The sequence below is a fragment of the Delphinapterus leucas genome, chromosome 16 (assembly GCF_059928025.1).
Source record: "Delphinapterus leucas isolate spDelLeu-1000000601 "Yukka" chromosome 16, BTC_Dleu_Yukka2, whole genome shotgun sequence".
NCBI lineage: Eukaryota > Metazoa > Chordata > Mammalia > Artiodactyla > Monodontidae > Delphinapterus > Delphinapterus leucas.
The window spans coordinates 47,106,686-47,131,124 of NC_143144.1; the positions used below are offsets into that span (position 1 = coordinate 47,106,686).

At 35.8% G+C, this 24,439-nt stretch overlaps 1 protein-coding gene across 2 annotated transcripts in view; it reads right to left on the reverse strand.

The window, feature by feature from the left end:
* Positions 1–24,439, reverse strand: part of PRKG1 (protein kinase cGMP-dependent 1) — a 1,173,156-nt gene that overhangs the window by 20,837 nt on the left and 1,127,880 nt on the right. For both annotated transcript variants that reach the window (XM_022569451.2, XM_022569450.3), the window contains exons 11-12: positions 2,881–3,020; positions 1,678–1,767 (exon numbers count right to left, since the gene is read on the reverse strand). In XM_022569451.2, coding sequence (XP_022425159.1) covers positions 1,678–1,767; positions 2,881–3,020 — 230 coding nt within the window. The remainder of the gene's footprint in view (positions 1–1,677; positions 1,768–2,880; positions 3,021–24,439) is intronic.

The following is a 24,439-nucleotide window of genomic DNA, read 5'->3' on the forward strand; positions in this document are numbered from 1 at the left end:
AAATATGAAACAGTTTTCTTGCAAAAAATAAGTTGAATATTGATGTCTATGCATGTTTGAGTGGACTTTAGGTTAACTTTTATTATTATTTTTAAAGCTATTTAAAAAATTTTATTGTTGTTGGTGTCTTGTTAAAGAAGTTAATAGAAGTTTAAAATCACTGTTCCTTTCCCTAACTGGCTTATTATTGCTTTAATGTTTATTTCTACCAGTAAATCTCCTATTCTAATTAGAACAAAGTAGGGAAGAGGTTTCAAATAAATCAGTGTATTGGAAGGTCAGGTCAAAAATAATATAGTAGAAGCACATTAGGATAAACCAGATATTAACTCACAAATCAGAATATTAAGTTTCTGCTACATCCTGTAAGTTATGAAGCATGGGACCACAACTGTTTTATTTATCATTTTATCCCCGGCCTCTATCACAATGTCTGGCATATAATCTGTACCCAAAAATTAACAGTAATATAGTAATACACTATGATAGAATAGCTCAGTACAGATGTTAACCCTGTCCCCTAGTGCCAAAATGATACATTCCCTTATAGGCATATTTACCTTGAATTTAAGAAAAAAACCATTAATGTAATAGGACACAGTAAGGTAAAAAGAAACCCATTTGTCATATACAAGTAAGGCAATGGGAATAAAAGACCTGAAAGGGCAGTGGGTACAAAGATATGAAGGTACCATAAGGATACAATTAGGAATGAGACTTCAAAGCAATAGTTTATAAAGAACTAGTTCTATTCTGGGATATCTACAAAATAATAAGCTGTCAAAAAATAACATGGCTTTCTGGGGGCATTAGGGCTGTCTATAGCTGAGTCTGAAAGATGTTACCTGATGAAGGAGAGCCTGTGGGGTGAGATTGTAACAAATAAGAAAAGAAAAAGATGTCTAAAGGTGAATATTCAAAGGAACAAAGATGCCTTTTGAATGTTATTAGGTCATTCAAAGAAAATTGTAGTTTTTTTTAAAGTAAACATTTAGGGTTGGTAGAATATTTTTTTAAATAATAGTTTGCTATACATAAATAGGAAATAGAAAATTAATTTTGAATAATTAAAAAAAAATAAGCGCTAAAGAGACCAACTTTACTTGCCCTGAAAGGGCAAAGAGGAGTGTTAAGTGGGTTCCTTTTCTTCCCAAGACCAGGTAAGTCCTGAAAGGGATGGTTGGAAACTTCTCTTAATTTTGAAACCAAAGAGCAATGTAAAGGTAGAGGGAAAAGTTACTTTGGAAAAAATTCCCAGTGTTAGGAAAGATAGCCCATCTGGAGAATGAGTGGAACAATCCAACTGACAGTTTATCTAGATTGCAACTATAAAATAACTTTAATTCTCTTCATTGTTAACAGCAATGAAGTGAATTCTAGATATATAGTTGTCTGATTGTGATATTCAAGTTAAACTAAAGCCTCTGCATGTACCTTGACAGGTACCGTTTTTATGGTGGACGAATCCTATATCATTGGTTACAAATCTGAAACAGAGTGAGTTTCCTATTTACAGTCAATCACACGTAGATAGTGGGTTGTGACCCATATTTACATTTTGAAATACAAGCATATGTAAATATGACTTCTATACTTTATAAAAATTGACTCTTCTTACAAACCATCAAAGTCAACTACATTTTCAAAGACATGATAGAAATTTCTTAAAACTCTTACCGATCCCTGAGAATGGTCCAGAGCTCTCCACCTAGGCAAGCTTCCATCAACATATACAAATATTTGCTGTCCTTAAATGTTCTGTATAATCTGTGAATTGCAAACAAGAAAACAAAGATTATAAACGTTACTGTCTTTTAAAAGCATGTAAATGTTTTCAGTGCCCGGATTACAGTCTTACTGTTGATTTACCAAGCTTGAAATCTTATTAAAAGAATGAGAAAGATCTAAATTCACAAAGAGGAAAAAGGAAGCGATGGCTCATGACTAAGATTTTCACGCTGTAGGGGGTAGTCTCTCCTTTGAAATGGATTAATCCAAATAATTATGAACCAAGAGGGCTTCCTGGGGTTCCTCTAATTCCAATTTGACTAACGTTTCAAGTGTGGCCTCTTGAGCAATATTTAGTGGTCATAAACATGCAGTGTGCATGGATATTCAGTAGATGACACTTTAAAATATAGATGTGTATGACATTTATGCACTGTTCACTTAAATTCATGTGATACCCTGTTTTCATCAAGTGCCACTGGCAAATTAACTAGAAAAGCTTCTGCGTATTAAAAACAAAAACCATTGTCTTATCAGTGCTCTCAAAATACTGAGATGGGATAGTCATTTCATTTTTTAACAACTTCAAAAAATATTCAAATAAAGAATATTCAAGGTAAAATAGTTTGATTTTTGGTATTTTGTCTTTCACGTACCAGAGGTCTATGCAGAGTTCTTGGAATAACAGGATAAAAATGGAACATTAAGAACTCTGATATCTCCTTTGGGAAAAACATGTTCTTTTCACAGAATCTGATTCTCATTAAAAAAAAAAAAAGAATCAAAATTTTAGTGTTTTTTTTTTTTTTTTTTCCGGTACTCGGGCCTCTCACTGTTGGGGCCCCTCCCGTTGCGGAGCACAGGCTCCGGACACGCAGGCTCAGCGGCCATGGCTCACGGGCCCAGCCGCTCCGTGGCATGTGGGATCCTCCCGGACCGGGGCACGAACTCCTGTCCCCTGCATCGGCAGGCAGACTCTCAACCACTGAGCCACCAGGGAAGCCCTAGTGTTTTTTTATTTAGTAAAAACTTTTCAACAATCAGATTAAAAATTATGTTTCTTTGTGTGAATCAGATGTGTAACAGTGAGTGCAAATGTGGTTGCTTTTCCACTTGGAGTTGGGGACTTGAGCCCTGGGGCAGGGTCTTTACCTCACTATGAAATCGGAATGAGCCCCCTGCATGATCTGCTTCTCTGAGCGGATGTGCTCCTGCTGTCTCGTATCCACGATGTGGCGTTTCTTGAGAATTTTCATTGCAAAGGTTTTGGATTCTTCACTTTTCAATTGGACCTTAAAGAAAGCCAGAAAGGAGTAAGTGAGGGAAAAAAAAAACCCACAGAGTTAATATAACAGAATGCATTCTTAGCCCCAAATTAACAGGTGCATGGGGCACTGAAATGACACCCCAAACACCACCTGTATCACAGTAAAGCCTTGCTGGAGCTGGGTTTGAAATCCAGGGCTCACAGCTATTGCCCAATCTCATTCCACTGGAACTGATGCATTTTCACTAACTGGATTGCCAATTAGTTTTGTGCCCACTGGGATTAGAAGAGGGAAAGTGTATTCGATTCTCATTGTATTATTTCATTTCATTTCAGATAATGTGTTTGAGTATACTTTACAGTTTTTCTCCTTCAGTCAGAAAAGTAAAAATAAAAACGAATTCCTTCTCCAGTTTTACTTCGAGTGTGGAAAAAGTAGGACCATACGGTCCTATACGCTTTTCCTCTTTTTAGTCCTCGTCCACAAACATTTCTAGAGTTATTTAATTCAGTGATAGACCCTTGTCTCTGCTGAGACTGAAAATTTGTGTACTGTTATTTCTTCTTTTTATCTCACAGTCTTTCCCTTCCATTAAAAAAAAAAAAGATAGTAACAAGATTTCTTTCTAAAGACTTTGGAAGCTACTTTTCTTTTCCTCTCAAATAGGCATGATGGCTTTAATCTTGTCTGACCATAAACCTTACTCCTTAGTTTTACTAACTGGGAGACCTAAGCTGAACCTTGATGTCCCCAATGCTTCCAAGCCTCTGTTACAGCCCCACATGACTCTCGGTGGCTCTGGAGAGAGCTTGGGTCCTCCAGATGACATTCCTCAGACAGGCTGCTGGTCTGTGTTCACTGTTTTACACAATATTTAAACAAGGTGACTTGCAAGGAAAAGAAGAGAGATAACTGAGCTAATCACTTAATGGCAATATAAAAGCGTTGCCATTGAGTGTTCTCAAACCACAGAATTCTCAAGATAATACCAAACAGCCCATGTTTTTCTGAACTAATGAAAGCCTTGGAGAAATAACCTGATAAGCTGTTCCTGCTTTTCAGCTGAAGTGTGGCTGTCCCTTCTTTAGTTGTGAATTGTTTACTTTAGCTGCAGGGATAGTGCAGGGATAGTGAAGGTCTTAAGTGTCTTGCTCATGTACACATGGACAGACTGAATTCCATTGAGAGAACATTAATGTGGCAAGCTCTTTGGAAGAAAACACGAGGACACTTCAAATAAATAGGCCTCAGTCTGCTGCCAGCATCTGAGAATCTATATGACAGGTTAGAGGGGGAAATGGATATTTGAAAATGCCTTAACCAGCTAAAGGTCCTCTACTCCATTTGTGAAACTCTTTGAGATGACAGATTAGTGTGATACAAATGAATTCAGCTATAGTTCATAGTAAAATACAAAAATGTGAAAACCCACTTCTAAAAGAGACATGACATGAACAATGAGCTGTGTCAGAGTGCTAACACTCAGAGGAGAAGAAATCAGATCGTATTCCCTCTTTAGAGTCTGACCCAGGTAAATGAAGAGTAGATCACACACCTAATGTACAAATTATTCTCTTTAGAGATGGTAACACACATTTTTAACTGGTGCACAAGTTAGGAGGAAAGAACCCTGGCTTTCGGGTAACAGGTCTGGACTTAAATCCTGACTCCACTTAAGGCCTCTCTCAGTCCTCTTAGGCAGTTGAGTAACTGCTCTTGCTGAGGATAACGCCACCTACTGTATGGAGTTATTAGGACCTTAAATGAGAAAGTGCCACCGCATGGGCATTCAGTGATGGTCTCTACGTGTACCTTGGGTAGATCAAATGTTGTCTTTAAAACAAGGCCAGATCATGTCACTTCTCTGTTCAAAACACTGCAGTGGCTTCCCATCTCACTCATGGTAAACACAAAGCTGTCACACAGTCCGACAAGGCCCTACATTATCTGAACCCCCATTCCCTGTAAGCCTCACTTGCTCCTTGCTCACTGTGCTCAGGTCACACTGGCCATCTTGCTGCTCCTTGAGCATAACAGCAAGCTCTTGCTTCAGGCCATTTGCACATGCTGTTCTTCTGCCTGAATATTGTCTCACAGTTATCCTCAGGGCTTGCCCTCTCAGTTCCCTAAATTCTCTGCTCAAATGTTTCCTAATCAGAAAGTCTCTCCTCACACCAGTCTACATAAAAGAGTAATCACCTACTTCTCCCTTCCCTTTTTTAGTGTTCTCTATAGCTCTTATCACAAGCGAATGCACCAAATATTTATTCTGATTACTTGTTTAGTATCTGTCTCTTTTCACCAGTCTGTAAGCAACCCAAGACTGGGAATTTTTTTGTCCACTGTGCCTGACAAAGGATAAATGCTCATTAAATGTTTGTTGACTAAATGAATCAAAGAAAAAATGAAATAAGCCATGATGACTTATCACTGGCAAAGCCACAAAGAGAGCTAGTATCTCAGCTCCGTACTGTGTATCTCTGAGGTTAACAGGATAAAAACAAGGGAAGCTATAAATGACAAGTATGTAGCATTTGCTCTTTTTCTTCTTTCCAAAACTGCCATTATTCATAAAAAAGGAAGAAAAGATTTCTAAATGCTGATGCTTCACAGGAAGTATACATGACAAATAACTATGGGATACAGCTCTGAATTTTCAGTTGTTATATTTACAAGATGTTTTCTTAACCTTGCTTTTCCTTGAATGACTAAAATGTGATATTATTCCCAAAAAGCCTACTATATTAATAACATCATCTCTAGGATAATGTCACCTGGGTCTTGGGGACAGTTATCCATCTACATCTAAATACAAAATAAATTTATGAAGAGACAAAAAGAAATGTGTTCACTGATATGTTAACAATGGTTTTCTCTTAGGGAGATTTTTAGTTGATTTAGCTCTTTTTAACTTTTTTGAATCGCTCAATTTTCATACAATTAGCATATCTCACTTTTATGGTAAGTAAAAATAATGACTCTGGTCATGGAAAAAAAAATTTTAAGTCTCTTTTAAATCAGAATAGCTACTTATTATTGTCTGACTCTCTCAAAGGATCTGGTACAGTGGAAACCACTCTATTAGAATTCCATGTATGCAAAGACCTTGAGAAATTCTGTATAGGATAGCAACCTATTCAAGTTCGGGCTGAGCCACACTATTCATCTCCTTAAAGTACGTGCCATAATTTTTTCTTTCAATATAAACTCTCAGTGTAAGTTACAGCAATTTGTATTTCGAGAGCCTAAGCTATTATGCTTTATTATGAAAGTGTTTTCACAAAACTAATACATGAAAAATTTTAAGGTGAAATTTAGTGTGCTTTTTATCTGTCCTGTTGGTCAAATTAATTATACCAAGTCCACCTGTGCCAATTTGAGATGATGATGATTTTGTAGCAGGCCAGCTAGAGATACGACATAGATGCTGAGTGTGAACAGAGGAAGGCAAAAGAAGGGGAAAGGAATACATTTCTTCTGCTTGCTCAGGGATCCTTCCCAGCCTGGTTGGTTAGGCATGATTCCCAGGTTTGTCTTTGCAGACTATCCTAACCCCATCTAGATGTACAGGCTAATGCACTGGTTGAGAAGGTGAGCTTTGAAATTTGACTACCTTTGTTTAAATCTCAACCTTTTTTTTTTTTTTTTTGATTGTGATCTTGGACAAATTTCTGAAACTCTTTGTTTCCTCATCTGTAATATGTGGATAATTCTCTTAAGTTACCTGTGAACATGAAATAAAAGGGCCTATATATCAAACACAGTGTCTGGAACAGAGAACACATTCAGTTAGTTGCCTTTATTCTTTTGTGCTTCTTAGTTTAATGGTCTCTTCAGGCCAAAGCAATTTTCTTAAAATATGATCCACCACAGGATGAATGCCACTTTGTACCCATTCCTATTCCCACCCCATCCACTTCAGTTCTATCAAGGGAATAGTAGAGGTTTGAGAAGCTACATCTAAAAGATTGCTGGCCCTTGTACCATACTCGTTTCACTCTCAAGGTTTCTAGAAAGGAGACATGAATGAGAAAATGCTAATATTCAATATATTTCTTCTATGTTTTACAAGTAATGCTATGTGCTATATCAGAAATTAAAATTGGAAAAAGTTTCATTTACAGTAAAATGTTACTTCAGTGTGAATCACCGTGTTGCCATTTGAAGGAATATATCCTTGAGCAAAGTGAATCTTAATGTGGGAATTTTTGACAAAGATTTTGACACGTTCTTAACTATCAGGTTCTAGCTGGTGCCCAAATAATACTGACCTGAAGGTGAGAGGCAATGCCACCAGCATTTTAAAGAGCTTTGAAGACACAATTGCTGGCTGTATTTAAATACATGCTTTCTTTTATCTGAGGCAGGCACTTGCTTTATAAAGGCTTGTCTTCTGTTGGACCTAATTCTTTGCTCTTGCGAGGAAGGAGGGTTATGATCAGAGCAAGGTTAAAACTAGCTCAGTGCCAATGACTGGGAGCTGGTCCTTAGAATCTGTTTGTCCATTCATCTATTTAACTTGTTATTAACAGTTCATAGTTTATTTTGCACTGCAGATATCTTTTCATTATTTTGGAAGAAAATGAATTTCTGAACTATACTGTAATTAAAATGATTTATTAAATATAAGGTTTGAACTGTCAATATCACTTGGCCTATTATTATGCAAAATTCCTTTGTAAACTAGTTCAAATTACATTTCCATGCACAACGAGAAAGGGTGACTCACTTAGGTAAGCTAATACTATAGAACAAAGATGATGAAGTGAGCTTAGAAAAGCTTATACAGGAGGAGGTGGCCAAGATGGCAGAGTAGGAAGACCCTGAACTCACATCCTCTAACAGACACACCAAAATTATAACTACTTACAGAGGTACCATCTATGAGAATGACCTGGAGGCTAGCAGAAAAGATTTTCTACAACTAAAAACATAAAGAAGGAACTACCATGAGACAGGAGGGGGGGGACAAAAACACAATATTGTCAGGACCCACACCCTTGGGTCAGCAACTCACAAATAGGAGGAATATCACAATCATAGAAGTCCTCTCCAAGGAGCGAGGGGTCCAAGTCCCACATTGGACTCCCTGGCCTGTGGGTCCTATACCTGCAATATGAGCCCCTACAATGTCTGGCTTTGAAAACCAGTGAGGTTTGTGTTTGGGAGAGCAGGAGGGCTTTAGGAAACAGAGACTTCACTCTTAAAGGGCATGCACAAAATCTCACACACTCCAAGTCCCAGTAGTTTGAAAGGACCCTGGATCAGACCCACTTACTAATCTTAGGGAGCCTCTGGAGAGGCAGGGGGCAAGTAGGAGCACCCTTGGTGATGAAGACACTGGCAGCAGCCATTTTAGGGGGCTCGTTCTACCATGTGGACACAGGCGCTGGCAAGTGCAACTTTGGAATCCTCTCTCTATCCTGTTAGTGCTGGGTACTTGGCACCAGACTCAGGCTGGCACCTGCCCCAAGATGCACCCTGCCTCTCTGGCCCAGGTCATGCATACTGCTGTGTGGGGACTCAGCCCCACCACCAGTGGGACTAGCACCAGCTAAGCAGGAAGCCTACCCTCCAGTGGGGCCTGCAGCCACTGCATGACGTATAGCCTTGGAGCCAACTGGCCTGGGTGAGGCAAGCCTGCTTACCAGCGCACCCACAGTAGTCAGCCCTACAACAACAGGAGTGTGCAAGTGGCCCACAGAGGGGCCTCCCCTAGAGCATACAGCTCTGCTAACCAGAGGGGAGTGTACTGCTGGGACACATAGGCTATCTCCCACATAAGGAAACTTCTCCAAGATCAGAAAATATAATCAACATACCTAATACACAGAAATAAAACCAGAGGCTTAGGCAAAATAAGGAGAAAGAGGGATATGTTCTGAACAAAGGAACAAGACAAAACCTGAGAAAAAGAACTAAATGAAGCGCAGATAAGCACTCTACCCAGTAAAGAGTTCAAGATAATGTTCATAAAAATGCCCACTGAGCTTTGGAGAAGAATGGCTAAACACAGAATTTCAACAAAGAGTTAGAACATATAAAGAGAACAAAACAGAGCTGAAGAACACATTAAGTGAAATGAAAAATACACTAGAAAGAATCAAAAGTAGATTAGATGATACGGAGGAATGGATAAGTGATCTAAAAGACAGAGTAGTGGAAATCACCCAAGCTGAACAGAAAAATGAAAAAAAGGATTAAAAAAAATAAGGATAGTTTGAGGCCTCTGAGACAACATTGAGTGTACTAACATTCACATTATAGGAGTCCCAAAAGCAGAAGAGAGAAAGGGACAGAGGACTTACTTGAAGAGATAATAGTCAAAAATATCCCCAATTTAGGGAAGGAGACACATCCAGGTTCAGAAAGCAGAGAGTCCCAAACAAGATCCACCCAAAGAGGTCCACACCAAGACACATTATAGTTAAAATGGCAAAAACTAAAGATAAGAGAGAATCTTAAAAGCATCAAGAAAAAAGAAAATAGTTATGTACAAGAGAAATCCCATAAGGTATCAACTGACTTTTGAGCAGAAACTTTGCAGTCTAAAAGGGAGTGGCACAATATATTTAAAGTGATGAAAGGAAAAAAACCTACAACCAGGAATACTCTACCCAGCAAGGTTATCATTCAGATTTGAAAGAGATAAAGAGTTTTACAGACAAGCAAAACCTAAGAGTTCAGCACCACAAAAACCAGCTTTACAAGAAATGTTAAAGGAACTTCTCTAGGCAGTAAAGGCCATAATTAGAAATATAACAATTATAAAAAGAAAAAATCTCACTGCTAAAGGCAATAGATCAACTACTTACAAAGTCAGCAGGAAGGTTAAAAGACAAAAGTAGTAAAATTATCTATATTCACAGTAAGTAGTTAAGGGATACACACAAAAAAGATACAAAACATGACGTCAAAAAAATTAAACAGGAGAGGGGAAGTAAAAATATAGAGTTGTTAGAATGTGCTTGACCTTGAGCTCATCAATGTAAAATATTACTATAATAATATATATGTTGTTATATATGAACCTCATGGGAGCCACAAAGCAAAAACCTGTAATAGATAAACACACAAAAAGAGAGAAAAAAATCCAAACATAACAGTAAAGATTCTCATCAAATCACAAGGAAAAAGAGCAAAAGAAGAAGAGAGGAACAAAAAAGAACTACAAAAAGAACCAGAAAACAATTAACAAAATGACAGTAAGCACATACCTATCAATAATTACATTAAATATAAATGTAATGATCAATAATTACATTAAATATTAAATATAAATGGACTAAATGCTCCAATCAAAAGGCATAGAATAGCTGAATGGATACAAAACCAAGATCCATTTATATGCTGCCTACAAAAGACTCACTTCAGATCTAAAGACACACACAGAATGAAAGGGAGTGGATTGAAAAAGATATTCCATACAAATGCAAATGAAAAGAAAGCCAGGGTAGCAATACTTAATATCAGACAAAATATACTTTAAAACAAAGACTATAACAAGAGACAAAGAAGGGCATTATGTAATGATCAAGGGATCAAGCCAAAAAGAAGTTACAACAACTGCAAATATATATACACCCAACTTAGGAGCACCTAAATACATTAAGCAAATATTAACAGCTATAAAGGGAGAAATTGACAGTGATACAATAACAGAAGGGAACTTTAACACCCAATATATCAATGGACAGATCAGACAGAAAATCAGTAAGGAAACTGGCCTTAAATGACACATTAAATCATATGGACTTAATATATACAACATTTCTTCCAAAAACAGCAAAATACATGTTCTTTTCAAGTGCACATGGAACAAATATCCAGGATAGATTACATGCTAGGCCCCCAAACAAGTCTCAATAAATTTAAGAAGACTGAAATCACATCAAGCATCTTTTCTAACCACAATGGTGTGAAACTATACGTTAACTGAAAGAAAATAACTGCAAGAAACACAAACATGTGGAGTCTAAAAAACATGCTACTAAACAACCATTGGGTCCCTAAAGAAATTAAAAAGGAAATCAAAAAATACCTGGAAACAAATAAGAATGGAAAAACAACAATCCAAAATCTATGGGATGCATAAAAGCACTTCTAGGGTAAAGTTTAAATTCATACAAGCCTACCTCAGGAAACAAGAAAAGTATCAAATAAAAACATGTAACCTTATACTGAAAGGAACTAGGAAAAGAAAAACAAACAAATCCAAAAGTTAGTAGAAGGAAAAAAAAATACATATGAGAGCAGAAATAAATAAAATAGAGACAAAAAAAAAACTATCAATGAAACTAAGAGCTGGTTCTTTTAAAACATAAACTGTTAGCAAGACTTATCAAGTTAAAAAGAGAACCCAAAAATAAAATCAGAAATTAAAGAGGAGAAGTTACAATCAACACTGCAGAAACACAAAGGATCATAAGAGATTACTATGAACAATTATATGGTAATAAAATGGACAACCTAGTAGAAATGGATAAATCCCTAGAAAGATACAATATCCCCAAACTGAATCAGGAAGAAATAGAAAATATGATCAAACAATACCAGTAATGAAACTGAATCAATAATAATAGTAGTAGTAGTAATAATAATAGTAGTAGTAATAATAATAATAGTAGTAATAGTAGTAGTAATAATAATAATATTATAATAAAAAATAACTCCCAACAAACATGAGTCCAGGACCAGATGGCTTTAGAGGTGAATTCTAGAAGACATTTGAATAAGACTTAATACCTATATTTTTCAAACTACTGCCGAAAATTAAAGAGGAAAAAAATGTTTTGGAACTCATTCTACCAGGCCACCATCACCCTGATACCAAAACCAGAAAAAGATACCACAATAAAAGAAAATTACAGGCCAAATATCACTGGTGAATATAGATGCAAAAACCCTCAACAAAAATATTAGCAAACCAAACTCAGCAATACATTAAAATGATCATAAGCCATTATCAAATGGGATTGATCCCAAGGACGCAAGGGTGGTTAATGTCTGCAAGTCAATCAATATGATACTCCGCATTAACAAATTGAAAAATATCGTCTCAATAGACGCAAAAAAAATCTTGTGACAAAATTCAACATTGATTTATAATGAAAACTCTCAGCTAAGTGGGAATAGTGGAAGAATACCACAATATAATAAAGGCCATACATGACATAGCGACAGCCAACATCATATCCAACAGTGAGACGCTAAAAGCATTTTCTTTAAGGTTAGGAATAAGACAAGGATGCCCACTCTCACCACTTTTATTAAACATAGTACTGAAAGTCCTAGCTACAGCAATCAGGCAAGAAAAAGGAATCCAAATGGGAAAGAAGCAGTAAAACTGTCACTGTTTGCAGATGAGATGATATTATATATAGAAAATCCTAAAGACATCACCAAAAAAACTATTAAAACTTATAAATGAATTTGGTAAAGTTTCACAATACAAAATTAATATACAGGAATCTGTTGGATTTCTATACACTGTCTGATAGTTCAGATATCAGAACTATCAGAAAGATAAATTAAGAAAACAATCCCATTTATAACTGCATCGAAAGAATACCTAGGAATAAATCTAACCAAATAGGTAAATAATTGTACCCTGAAAACTAGAAGACATTGATGAAAGAAATTGAAAATGACAAAAACAATTAGAAAGCTATTCCATGCTCATGAATTGGAAGAATCAATGTTGTTAAAATAACCGTACTACCCAAGGCAACCTACAGGTTCAATGCAATCCCTAGCAAAAGGCATTTTTCACAGAACTGGAACAAACAATACTAAAATTTGTATGGAAACAAAAAAGACCCTGAGCAACCAAGGCAATCTTGAGAAAGAAGAACAAATTTGCAGGGGTGGGGTGGGGATCATGCTGATTTCAAACTATACTGCAAAGCTACAGTAATCAAAACAGTAGGTACTGGCACAAAAACAGACACAGAGATCAATGGAACAGAATAGAATGTCCAGAAATGAACCCACACTTATATGGTCAATTGATCTACAACAAAAGAAGCAAGGATATACACTGGGGAAAAGATAGGCTTTCCAATAAACGGTTCTGGAAAAAACTAAACAGCTACATGCAAAATAATCAAACTGACAACTTTCTCATACCATATACAAAAAATAAACTCAAAATGGATTAAAGACTTAAATATGAGTCCTGGAACTATAAAACTCCTAGGAGAAAATATAGGGAGTAGGCTCTTTGACATCAGTGTTAGCAATATATTTCTCAATATGTCTCCTCAGGGAATGGAAACAAAAGCAAAAATAAACAAATTGGCTATACCAAACCAAAAATCTGTTGCACAGTGAAGGAAACTATCAACAAAACAAAAAGTTGGCCTATCGAATGGGAGAAATATTTGCAAACATCACATTAATAAGGAGTTAATATCCAAAATATACAAAGAAACCATATAACTCAACATCAAAAAAACCCCAAACAATGTAATTAAAAAATAGGCAGAGGAACTGAATAGACATTTGTCCAAAGAAGACATACAGATGGCCAACAGACACTTGAAAAGATGCTCAACATCACTAATCATCAAGGAGATGCAAGTCAAAACCACAATGAAAATCCACCTCACACCTCTCAGAATGGCTATCATCAAAGATGCAACAAATAACAAATGTTGGTGAGGATGTGGAGAAAAGGGAACCCTCATGCACTGTTGGTGGGCTTGTAAATTGGTATATATAGCTGCTGTGGAAAGAGTATGGAGGTTCCTATAAAAAATTAAAAATAGAACTGCCATATGATCCAGCAATTTCACTTCTGGGTATTTACTCAAAAAACCCCAAAACACTAATTCCAAAAGATATGTACATCCCAGTGTTCATAGCAGCATTATGTACAATAGCCAAGATATGGAAGCAACCTAAGTGCCCATCAATAGACAAATGGATAAAGAAGATGTGGTGTGTGTGTTTTATATAAAATAAAATATTACTCAGCCATAAAAAAAATGAAATCTTGCCATTTGCAACAAAATGGATGGATCTAGAGGGTAGTATGCTAAGTGAAATGTCAGACAGAGAAAGAGAAATACAATATGATCTCACTTATATGTGGAATCTAAAAGCAAACCAAACAAACAAAACTAAATGAAAAGAGACTCATAGACACAGAAAACAAATGTGTGGTTGCCAGAGGGGAAGTAAGTGGGGGTGGTAAAGTAGGTGAAGGGGATGAAGAGGTACAAACATCCAGTTATAAAATAAATAAGTCAGAGGGATGTAACATACAGCATAAGGAACATGGTCAATAATACTGTAATAACTGTATGGAGACAGATGCTTACTAGGCTTAACTGTGGTGGTCATTTCATAATGTATGCAAATATCAAATCACTATGTAGTACACCTGAAACTAACATAATATTTGTACATCAACTATATTTCAAGAAAAGAAAAGAAAAGCTTACACAGGAAACCTGGGTTCTAGTCCTAGATCTTGCACTAATAGGTTTATGTTTAGTCATATAATCTTACTGGGCCTCAGGCCACCTCTCAGAAAACGAAGGGCCAAACTAAATTACATCTAAGGGTTGCTTCCAGCTGGAAGATTCTATGAACCTGAAATTTGACATAATAAATATGCATTGTGAAAGCATGTTAATTATATTTAACCTTATGGAAACAGCCCAACAAACCTGTGGCAATAGCTTGGGCCAAAGGATAAAGGGGGAATTACCCAAGTAACACAAAGGTGGCATAAGGAAGCATGACCCTGAGTTTACAGCACATGCATATTCTCCCGGCATGTGGAGGTTTTATTTGCTCTGTTCTCTCAAGCCCAACACGTAAATGGGATCTGCTTCTTAACTGTTGTATTTTCTGTGTTACTAATTGTCAAAGAACATGCACTGGATAGAAATAGTAGTAGCTTTCCCAAGAAGAGCACTAAAACAGACTCCAAGGCATAAGGAAATCTAGGCAGAGTCATCCTAATTGTAATAGCTGGACAACAGCAAAATAGGAATGGCAAATATTTTCTCTAAACAAACCAGCACACAATTTAATCAGGCAATCCATGTTACATGGGATGGCATAAAATCATTTCTTTATTTTGGGCTGTCTTTAAACAGGGAGAAAATAGATTTCTAAGTAATCCAGGAACAATATGGCCATGGTCTGTATTGTAAAATTTAAGTAGCTCACATTTAATCCAAATTGAGGTAATTTACGGAATTCATAACAAGGCCTATAGTGAAAAGAAAAGTTCTATAAGTGAAGATGGAAAGAAGGAGGGAGGAAGGCAGGCAGGCAGGCGGGGGGGGGGGGGAGGGAGGGAGGGAATAAAGGAAGGAAGGGAAGGAAAGAAAGAGAAAGAAAACCCTAGACTGAGAAAAATGTATAGGTCCTATTCTATAAGATAAACTGTGCCAAACTGTGGGAGTATGCTTTTCTCTACTCTGGTTACAGTTCTCAACCAGATTCACCAAAAGAGGCAAAAGACGCATTATAAAACTTTAACAACCAAGTAAACCAGCAAGCCAACTATTAGACCCTCTAGACATGCATAAACACTAGGTTGTTTTGTCTCCATCATTTTGCAATACTCCCCTAGTGCCAGACAATGCTTCACAACCTATCAGATACTGGCCTCAAACTCCATGTTCAGGAAACAACTTAAACAGCTCTGTTCAGTAGCAGTTGGGTACAGTAACAAAGCTGAAGTAGGGTAGTAAAGGAGCCATAAAATCACCATAAACTTCAAAAAGAAAAAAGGCATGAAGTTGCTGTGTATTAAACACCTTTGTATTCAGATCCATATTGAACTAAATTTACAATTATACATGTAGAAAATAAAAATATTTAGTGTAAAACAAAGTTTTAGTGTAAGAAAACATGCAGTAAAAAAGGCTAATCTTTAGAGAGAGAGTAAATTAGTAGTTGCTGGGGCTGAGGGTAGGAATGGAGAGTATTTGCAAATGGGCCACAAGGGTTCTATTAAAGTGATGGAAATGTTCTAAAATTGGATTGTGGTGGTGATTGTACAATTCTGTGGTAAGTAGATTATACCTCAAAAAAGCTTTTAAGGAATTTTAAAATAAGAAAAAGCCAGAAAATATGTGTATCTATATTTTTTAGTTCTTGTCTTTATTGATTGTGAGATAGGTATATTTTTAATTTACATTTTAAGGAACTAAACGTCAGAAATGTTTTTCTTTCTATGCTTATCTTTACCCCTTCAATAAAAGTTCCCCAATTAATCAAAACTATATTTCATTTTTACTCTAGTTTCTGTAAACTATTAACATTTTTATAAAAAATTTTATTCTTTTTTATGACTTCTCTATTTGCTATTTATTAAAAGTCCTAAACTCAAAGAAGTCCTCATGTCCAAAAAAAAGGTGGGATAATGGGTCATTTTAAGCAAAATGTATATAACTATCACACAATTCTTAAAACTTATCTAGTCAAAATAATACATATTTGCTGGGTAATGTCTTTTATTATTTTAATAATGTACAAACTACAATCATACCCAAGTTAATAATATCTGGAGCCTCATTTTCCTCACTTACGAGAGTAAAACCACATTATTTTATAGTCACAGATGTTGTAAGACCAAATCAGATAGTGTATGTGAAAGTGCTTTGAAAATTAAAAAGTGCTATGTAAGAATTATCATTATTACCATGACTTCCAAGATATGTGGGAATGCTAATTAAAATGGATACTTATAAATAGTATTTTCCTGTTACAATTCATAATTAAATCTGGTTTTAAATTAGTTGTTCCAAGCACCCGAATGAAACAGAAGGAATAGGAAAAGTTAATGTCTGAATTTAAGGAAGTTTTTCTTTCAAAGAGAAAGAAAAAGCAGTGTTATTGCTCTGATGCAAATAACTTTTTTGGACATGACATACTAATGTGTCCAAGTATTCAGGAAGAACCGACTTAACTACATTACTGAAAGTGACATCTTTTAAGGGCACAGAAAGCTTCTATTCTACAAAGTAGTATTGGACTGTACTCCTCAACATTTCCTAACCAAAAAAAAAGAATTATTATGCGAGAATTACTTTTCTCTGTGTAATAGTACTATAAAGTTCAGGAAACATTAACCATAATCTTAATTATAAACTTCTGTTTTCAATCTGTTGTTAAAACCTCTTTTCTCACTAGTTAGCCACAGTTTTATTATTTACCTGTCTCTCTTCATTACACAATAATATCACAGATTTCTTTTCCCTAGTCAATGTCTAAAACTTAAAAAGGAACCACAGCATCTGGTTTGTTCCATAGGATACACAGGGAGGAACATAGGGAACTTGTCACCGTCTGCGTGATGCATGTCCAAATGACACAGAGAATGCAAAGGATGGACCATGAGTTGAATAGCGATGTCAGAGTTGGGAAACTATTCAGCCATGAGCACAGAGGCATGGCCCTGTTGTACGATTTTATAGTTAAGACTTTATGTGTAAAATTTATTTCATAGATAGCCACTAAGTTATCTATATTAATGGTGAGGTATATCAATTTCAGAACAAAGAACCTAGAAAAAGTAGCTTTTTAAAATTTATTTTATCTACTCTTTTTCATTTAATCCCACTTGCCATTTGCACAAGTGATAATCAGGAGACAGTCTCTGCTTTTCATCCTTGTTTTCCTTCCCAGGGTCACCTCAACTCCTTATCAAAATGTAATGCCATTTTCTCTGTAACTTGCCTTGAGACCTAAAATTCAGTTTTACAGCTAGTGATAAGAAACATAAGGAAATATCTGTATTTTTAAATTCAAATTGAGTTAAAAACATGTGAAGCAATTTTCATAGAGAAAATAGTTTTCATTTTAATTTTTTAAAAAGACATTTAACTTTTAGTTCAGAGAAAGATAAGAAAAAGAACTTCATACTTTTCTGTTTTTAATTACAACATGAACAAAAGTTTGGACTATTTTATAGAAATCATTTGCAAAGGAAAGAGCGCTTGTGATTTCCCTTAATAGGGAATTAGCACTGCTACATTTTGACTCAAAAGGCTACCTACATTGATTCAAGATTGTTTCCTGAAATGTGAAATTTAAATACACCATTTCTCTTCCCTACACTACTTGTGTTAAATAAACCCTATTTCATTTTGTAGGGATATTAAAATTGATTTTATTACCTATGATGCACTTTAAATTGTTTTCCTTCATAATCAAATAGTTTCTTTCCCTTAAGATTCAATTTCTATGCATAATCGCACTCATATAAAGAAATACTACATGAAATAGTTTAACTGTTGAATATTTCACATAATTCAACTTATTCTAATACTTAAAAGCACACTTATAACTTAAAACTTCACATAGATGGATCTGAGTATCGTAAGCTGACACTTCAACTTCTTTCATTTATTGACACAGTGAAGATTTAAAATGAGTTTAAATGATATAGAGAGAATCATATATGGCAAAATTCAACTCTCTGAGATGTGAACAGATTAATTTATGAGAGGTTTTGCATTCTAATCACACTTTTGAGATGTTAGACATAAATAACTTTATAATTTTTTTAAACTGTTACTGGAAGACTTTTAATCAAACGGCTTATAATCAGATCTTAATGTCCTAATACATGCTATATTCAAACTTCACCCTTTCTGATATTAATAAAAGTATAGCTTCTTTCTCTGTTTTTCTACTTCAAAATTTTCACAAGATTTCGTACTTCACATGTAGTTAAGCCAGTTCAACATGTGTTTACTGGTTTTTTGCTTATGCTAACTTATCTACGAAAAACAGTCGCATTAAACATTGAAACTGCTTTGTTCATGAAAGTGGAATCTGAGATTGCAGCCATGACCAGACAGTGGTTCCCATTGGTTTAGCTTGTTACTTTTGGGGTATTGATGATCTCCCCACTCTTACTGTGAATTTGCAAGGCAGTTAACTGAAGCTGGGGCTAAGTACCAAGCCATTTGGCCCACAAAATCTCCTGATTTCTTAGCCCAGTGTTTAGCCTAATATATGGTATATGTCAGCGCAACGGGGGATGTTAATATGAAGGACAGAATATGAATTAGCAATAAATTAAATGTATATAGCTAATGAGCTACAGTGAAACATTCAGAATCATCTTTTTTATGTTTATTTCTAGAAAGCAAGATAAATCATTTCATTTTATTTAAGAGGACACGGCTATTTTCAACATTACTAACATACACAAGGAGACTGTTTTTCCCCTTCACGGAAGGGATCTCTCTTTGAAAATGTTTACATAAAATTTTCAGGGACGAGGAATACATCTTGGCACAAAGTAAACTACCTTATTCAGAAGAGAAATTATGATGTTTATCTTTGGGAGCACTGCCACCTCAAAATAGCCCTTCTAGTCACCTTATAGTGTATTCTTTTACTTCATGGGTGGAAGTTGAGAGCTGAGTCTGTGTTTATTTGCGTTCTTCTCTTGACCTAAAGCCCCCCAATGCCCAATGCCTTAAAGTCTAATCTCCTTTAAGAATATAATACAGTTATACCCTATCAGTTGTTTATCTAGTATTTCTCACTGCTCCCTCACACAACCTCTAGTCAGGCCACTTGTTTTGGTGTCCTGTGAAAACACATGGCCTTCTGTGTTGTAAACTTTTCCTGGAATGGCCTTTCCCCCAAATGGCCTTTTCGCATCTGTTCATTTAAATCCCAACCTATTCTCTAAGCCCTGGCTCAAGTTCTGTGTCTTCTCAGGGCCTCGCTACATCATCAGCTCCAAATGCTCTCTTTTTGAAATGCTGAGAACCCTTCTTCATGATTTAGAATTTAATGCAATACTAAAGGATTTCACTTGCTATTTTTCATATGTATTGATCTTATCTTCTTATGTAGGAGAAGCAAGATGTTCTTTGAGGGCACGAATCACACGTGATATTGCTATATCCCACAAAAAATATTTAGGAATTGTTTTAATAGATAAACTTTTACTGAATGTGACGTGACCATAAATTCACTGGATTAAAAAAAAATCATATTTATGTCACAGAAAACAAAAAGGTGAGTGACCAAACTGTTAAGTGGTGATAAAACAGTTCATCCAAAACTTAAGCCATGGAAAGACATGTCCAGTGCCTTCTAGATTTACAGTTGGTCCTTAGTATCCTTGAGGGATTGACTCCAGTCTCCCCTGTGGATACCAAAATCCTTAGATGCTCAAGTCCCTCATATAAAATGGCATAATATTTGCATATAACCTAAATACACCCTCCTGTATACTTTAAATCATCCTTAGATTGCTTATAATACCTAATACAATGAAAATGCTATGTAAATAGGTATAAATACAGCATAGGTAATACATAAATAGTTGTAAATACAATGTAAATGCTATGTAAATTGTTTCTGGTGCGTGTCAAATTCAAGTTTTGCTTTTTGAAACCTTATCGAATATTTTCAATCTGAGGTTGGATGAATTCATGGATGGGGAACCTGTGAATATTGAGGGCCAACTGTGGATTGATCTTTCTAGAAAAACAAGAAGGTTTAGAGGAGAAAATGCTAACATTTTCCTTTACTATAGAACACTAATTTCAAACACTTTTAAATAAAAATGTTCATTTCAACAGATGGCTAGTGTATAAAATTCCTGTAATTTCAGAAGATGTATAAGAGTGTGACTGTTCGATTTGTTGTCGTTCATTTAGTCTAAACTGTATTCCAGCTATCAATGTACTAAAGAGAATATATTCTACAGTAACAAGATGAATTCATGCATATTTTACCTTATTTGTATATGTCAAAGCAGAGATAAATTTTATCACCTGTGATTTCTGCTTAGAAACTATCTTGTGGTTAGATGTTTTAGAAGTTGCAGTATACAGGCATACTTCATTTTATTGCGCTTCATTTTTTTATCACACTTTGCAGATACTGCATTTTTAACACATTGAAGGTTTGTGGCAACCCTGTGTCAAGGAAGTCTGTCGTCATTTTTCCAACAGCATTTGCTTACATCGTGTCTCTGTGTCACATTTTAGTAATTCTCACAGTATTTCAAACTTTTTCATGATTATTATATTTGCTATAATAATCTGTGATCAGTGATCTTTGATGTTACTACTCACTGAAGACTCAGATGATAGCATTTTATAGCAATAAAGTATTTTTTTTAATAAAATATTTTTTGATTAAGGTATGTACATTGTTTTTTTATACTTAATGCTCTTACATGCTTTATAGACTATAGTATAGTGTATACATAACTGTCATATGCATTGGGAAACCAAAAAATTCCTGTTACTTGCTTTATTGTGATACTTGCTTTATTGCAGTGGTCTGGAATTGAACCCGCAATATCTCTGAGGAATGCCTGTGTTGTGACTGCACCTATTATGTTCAATTAGCATTTATCAAATTGGATTTTTATTAACTATCTGAATAACTTATTTTCTCAGAAATCAATACTATCACAATTACTAATTTGTGTCAGTTTTCATTCTTTTGAAGAATAAATATAAATGAGGATGACATAGTTAATAATAATCCAAGTAGGGTATTTCTAGAGAAAAGGCTATGTTAAAATGAGGCAATTTTGAGTTTTCAGCCAGCACAGTGCTTATTCACCTTGGCTACAGAGGACACAAGGCCTTAGGATGGGAGGGTTTCCCAGGCATCCCCTGCAGCATAAATCACAGTGGGCACAAAGGGCAGTGCTGTCCAGCGATCCCACAGCTATTCTATTTCACTGTCATGTGGCTTGGCAGTAAGAAGCTCTTGAAGGGTTTTCGTCTCATGTGGGGTTTCCCTTTGGCTTAGGCTTTCCCCTTACATAATGACGAAACAAAACTCTGTGACTGAGCAATAGGTTTATCACCTAATTTCTTGCTTAATCATCTCTTAGTCCCTGTTTTTTTTAGTTGCTTTACATAGCCTTCCACGTCACTTGCATGTGACACACAGTGACCAAGCAGCTGGCAAAAATGCCATGAGAGTGGTATGGATGCCCATATGTACAGCACACAGACCCTGTTACACAAATGTGATTGTGAGTGTGGCAGAATTCTTACAACTTGCTACCACATTGCCCCCTCCTGGGCAATCCGATCATGGGATTGTGGCACAGGAGAAAAGACCTTTGTCCTCCATTTGGCAAGAGCCAGACCCTTATTATGCCCAATCAGGGTGCCATGGTTTAAGAAGATTGTGGAGAAACTGGATATGATTTAGCAGTTTGCACCAAAAACGATTTCCTGTTGAGAGGTTAAGAGGTGGGGCTTTACGATTTAGAAGAGAAATGGATGAATAAGAGCAGACTACTTCAGGTACACAAAGGTTTATTGTGAGGAAGACTGAAAATTGTTTCCCATCTCTACTCATGACAGATCAGAAAGTAAGGAGCTTTAGTGGTTTGGGGGAATTTAATAGAAGCTATCACTGAAGTTCATTTGAACACCTTAGCCTCACTCATGTATTGGAGAAATGCTTGTATTCTCAGCACTTGGCCTAACAATGGGAGAAAAAAGAGTAAAATATTTCATTCCCTTCCTTTTCTATGGTAGAGCTGAAAATGATAGTTATCATTAGAATATTTTAATAATAATAACAACACTGCCAACACTTACTGACCTATGATACATAGTGAGGCACTATTTTGGGACTTTAACTCATTTAATCTTTGCAATGCCTGAGGCACACAGCCTATTATTATCCTCCTTTTAGAGATGAGGAAACTGAGGCTCAAGAGGTTTAAGTAAATGACTAATCACACACAGCTGGTAAGACCTCAATCCAGACAGTCTGATTCCAGAGCTCTAGCTTTTAGCTACCACGTGATACTGTCTGATCTTTATTTTTTCCTCCACAGATATTTTAACACTCAACTAGGAGCCGCAAAAGAGAAGACAGAAAAAAGAGTCTCTGAAGGTTCGACAGAAGAAGAGGTGAATAGCAGATAATCATGGCATCTATTCCGTATTTATGTCTAAGACAGGTTCTTGAATTCTAGAAGACTTTTTTAAAAAAACAAATGTGTACCTATTATAATAAAGTGACACTTGTCTGATTTGATAATGGTGGCTGTTAGTGGTGGTAATAAGAATCTAAATATTTTTAGTAGTCAGAATGATAAAAAAAGAAAAAGTCTAGTTTAAAAATCAGTAGTTCTGGGCAAAAACAACAGCTCTTTCAGTGACCGTGTGATCTTAGGTCACTTATACACATTATTCATGACTTAGCTCCTGTGAAATGTGGCTTATGCCTCCTATGATAGCTCTAAAGGCAAAATTATATACTGGATATGAGAGCCATTTGAAGATTGTAAAGCTGGGTTCAAATGAAAAGCTCGATGATTTTAGTAAGAAAGTCATACTAATTTATTAATAAACATTATTAATATCAGTTTATTAACAAACTATCCTGCAGTAGTTTCATTTTACGAGAGCAGACCACAATGCTTGAGGTTATTTATGGCAACGCCTTGATGTCGATCCCTCTGTCTTAGAAATGCTGCCTCCTCTAAGAAATCTTGCCCCTCCACGCACTGAGCACGTGCTTCTCATACTCTGATTATGGGTTTACTTATTAGTTTGCATGACTGTCCCTCCTAGTGGACTGTGAGTCCCTAGAGGCAGTGGCTATTTTCTGTTAAACTGTGTATATCCCAGCAGAGAGCTCACTACATAAATACATAATAAATTGTGTAGAAAGAATATAATCCAAGAAGACAGAGATTATGTTTTCCATATCATTCTTCCTATATTTTATCCAAGTATGGTGCTCTGGTATAAGAGGCATTGAATTGCTGAATAAATAGATTACATATTTATTATTTAAAGCAACCGCTACATAGCATTGCTAGATTAAAAAGTTTGACTTGTACCAATCTACTCTGAAAAGCAAGCACCTCTCTGACAAGGGCAAAGGACAGTAAATTCGGAATGTGACCATAAAGCAATGGGACTAATTTTCACTTGTGATTTGTAAAATCCATCTCCTTATTTTACAGTCACGTCTTGTAAATTAAGAGAATTACCTAGATGTCTTATAGCTTTAATGAGTAAATCATATATTTTTAAAAAGCTGAGTTCTTTAGCTGAAGGTGCTATTATAAACGGAGTGTGGTCTTCTGGAAAATATTCTGTAAACAGGTAGCACTGAATAAGTTAGAAAGTGGTTCTTCGAAAATAAAAATACGTGCAGAAAATACGGTATATACCAGATCACAGAAAGGAAAGCAGTATAAATGACTTCCCGAAGGTAATGGGTGTGAACGAGACATGTCTGATATTAAACTAGTTGAAATCACTTATGCTAAAAGTATTTATGAAATAGACTGAATAACTTAAGAACAGAACTCCCATTCCTATGAGACCTTCACTTCAAGCTTCTGGTCTCGTCATTGAACAAATATTTAAGTTTCTATTATGTTCTCATCTCTAAAAGTTGGCAAAAAATTATTTTAGCAGTTCTTCTGCCTGAAAAATACCCCTGCATCT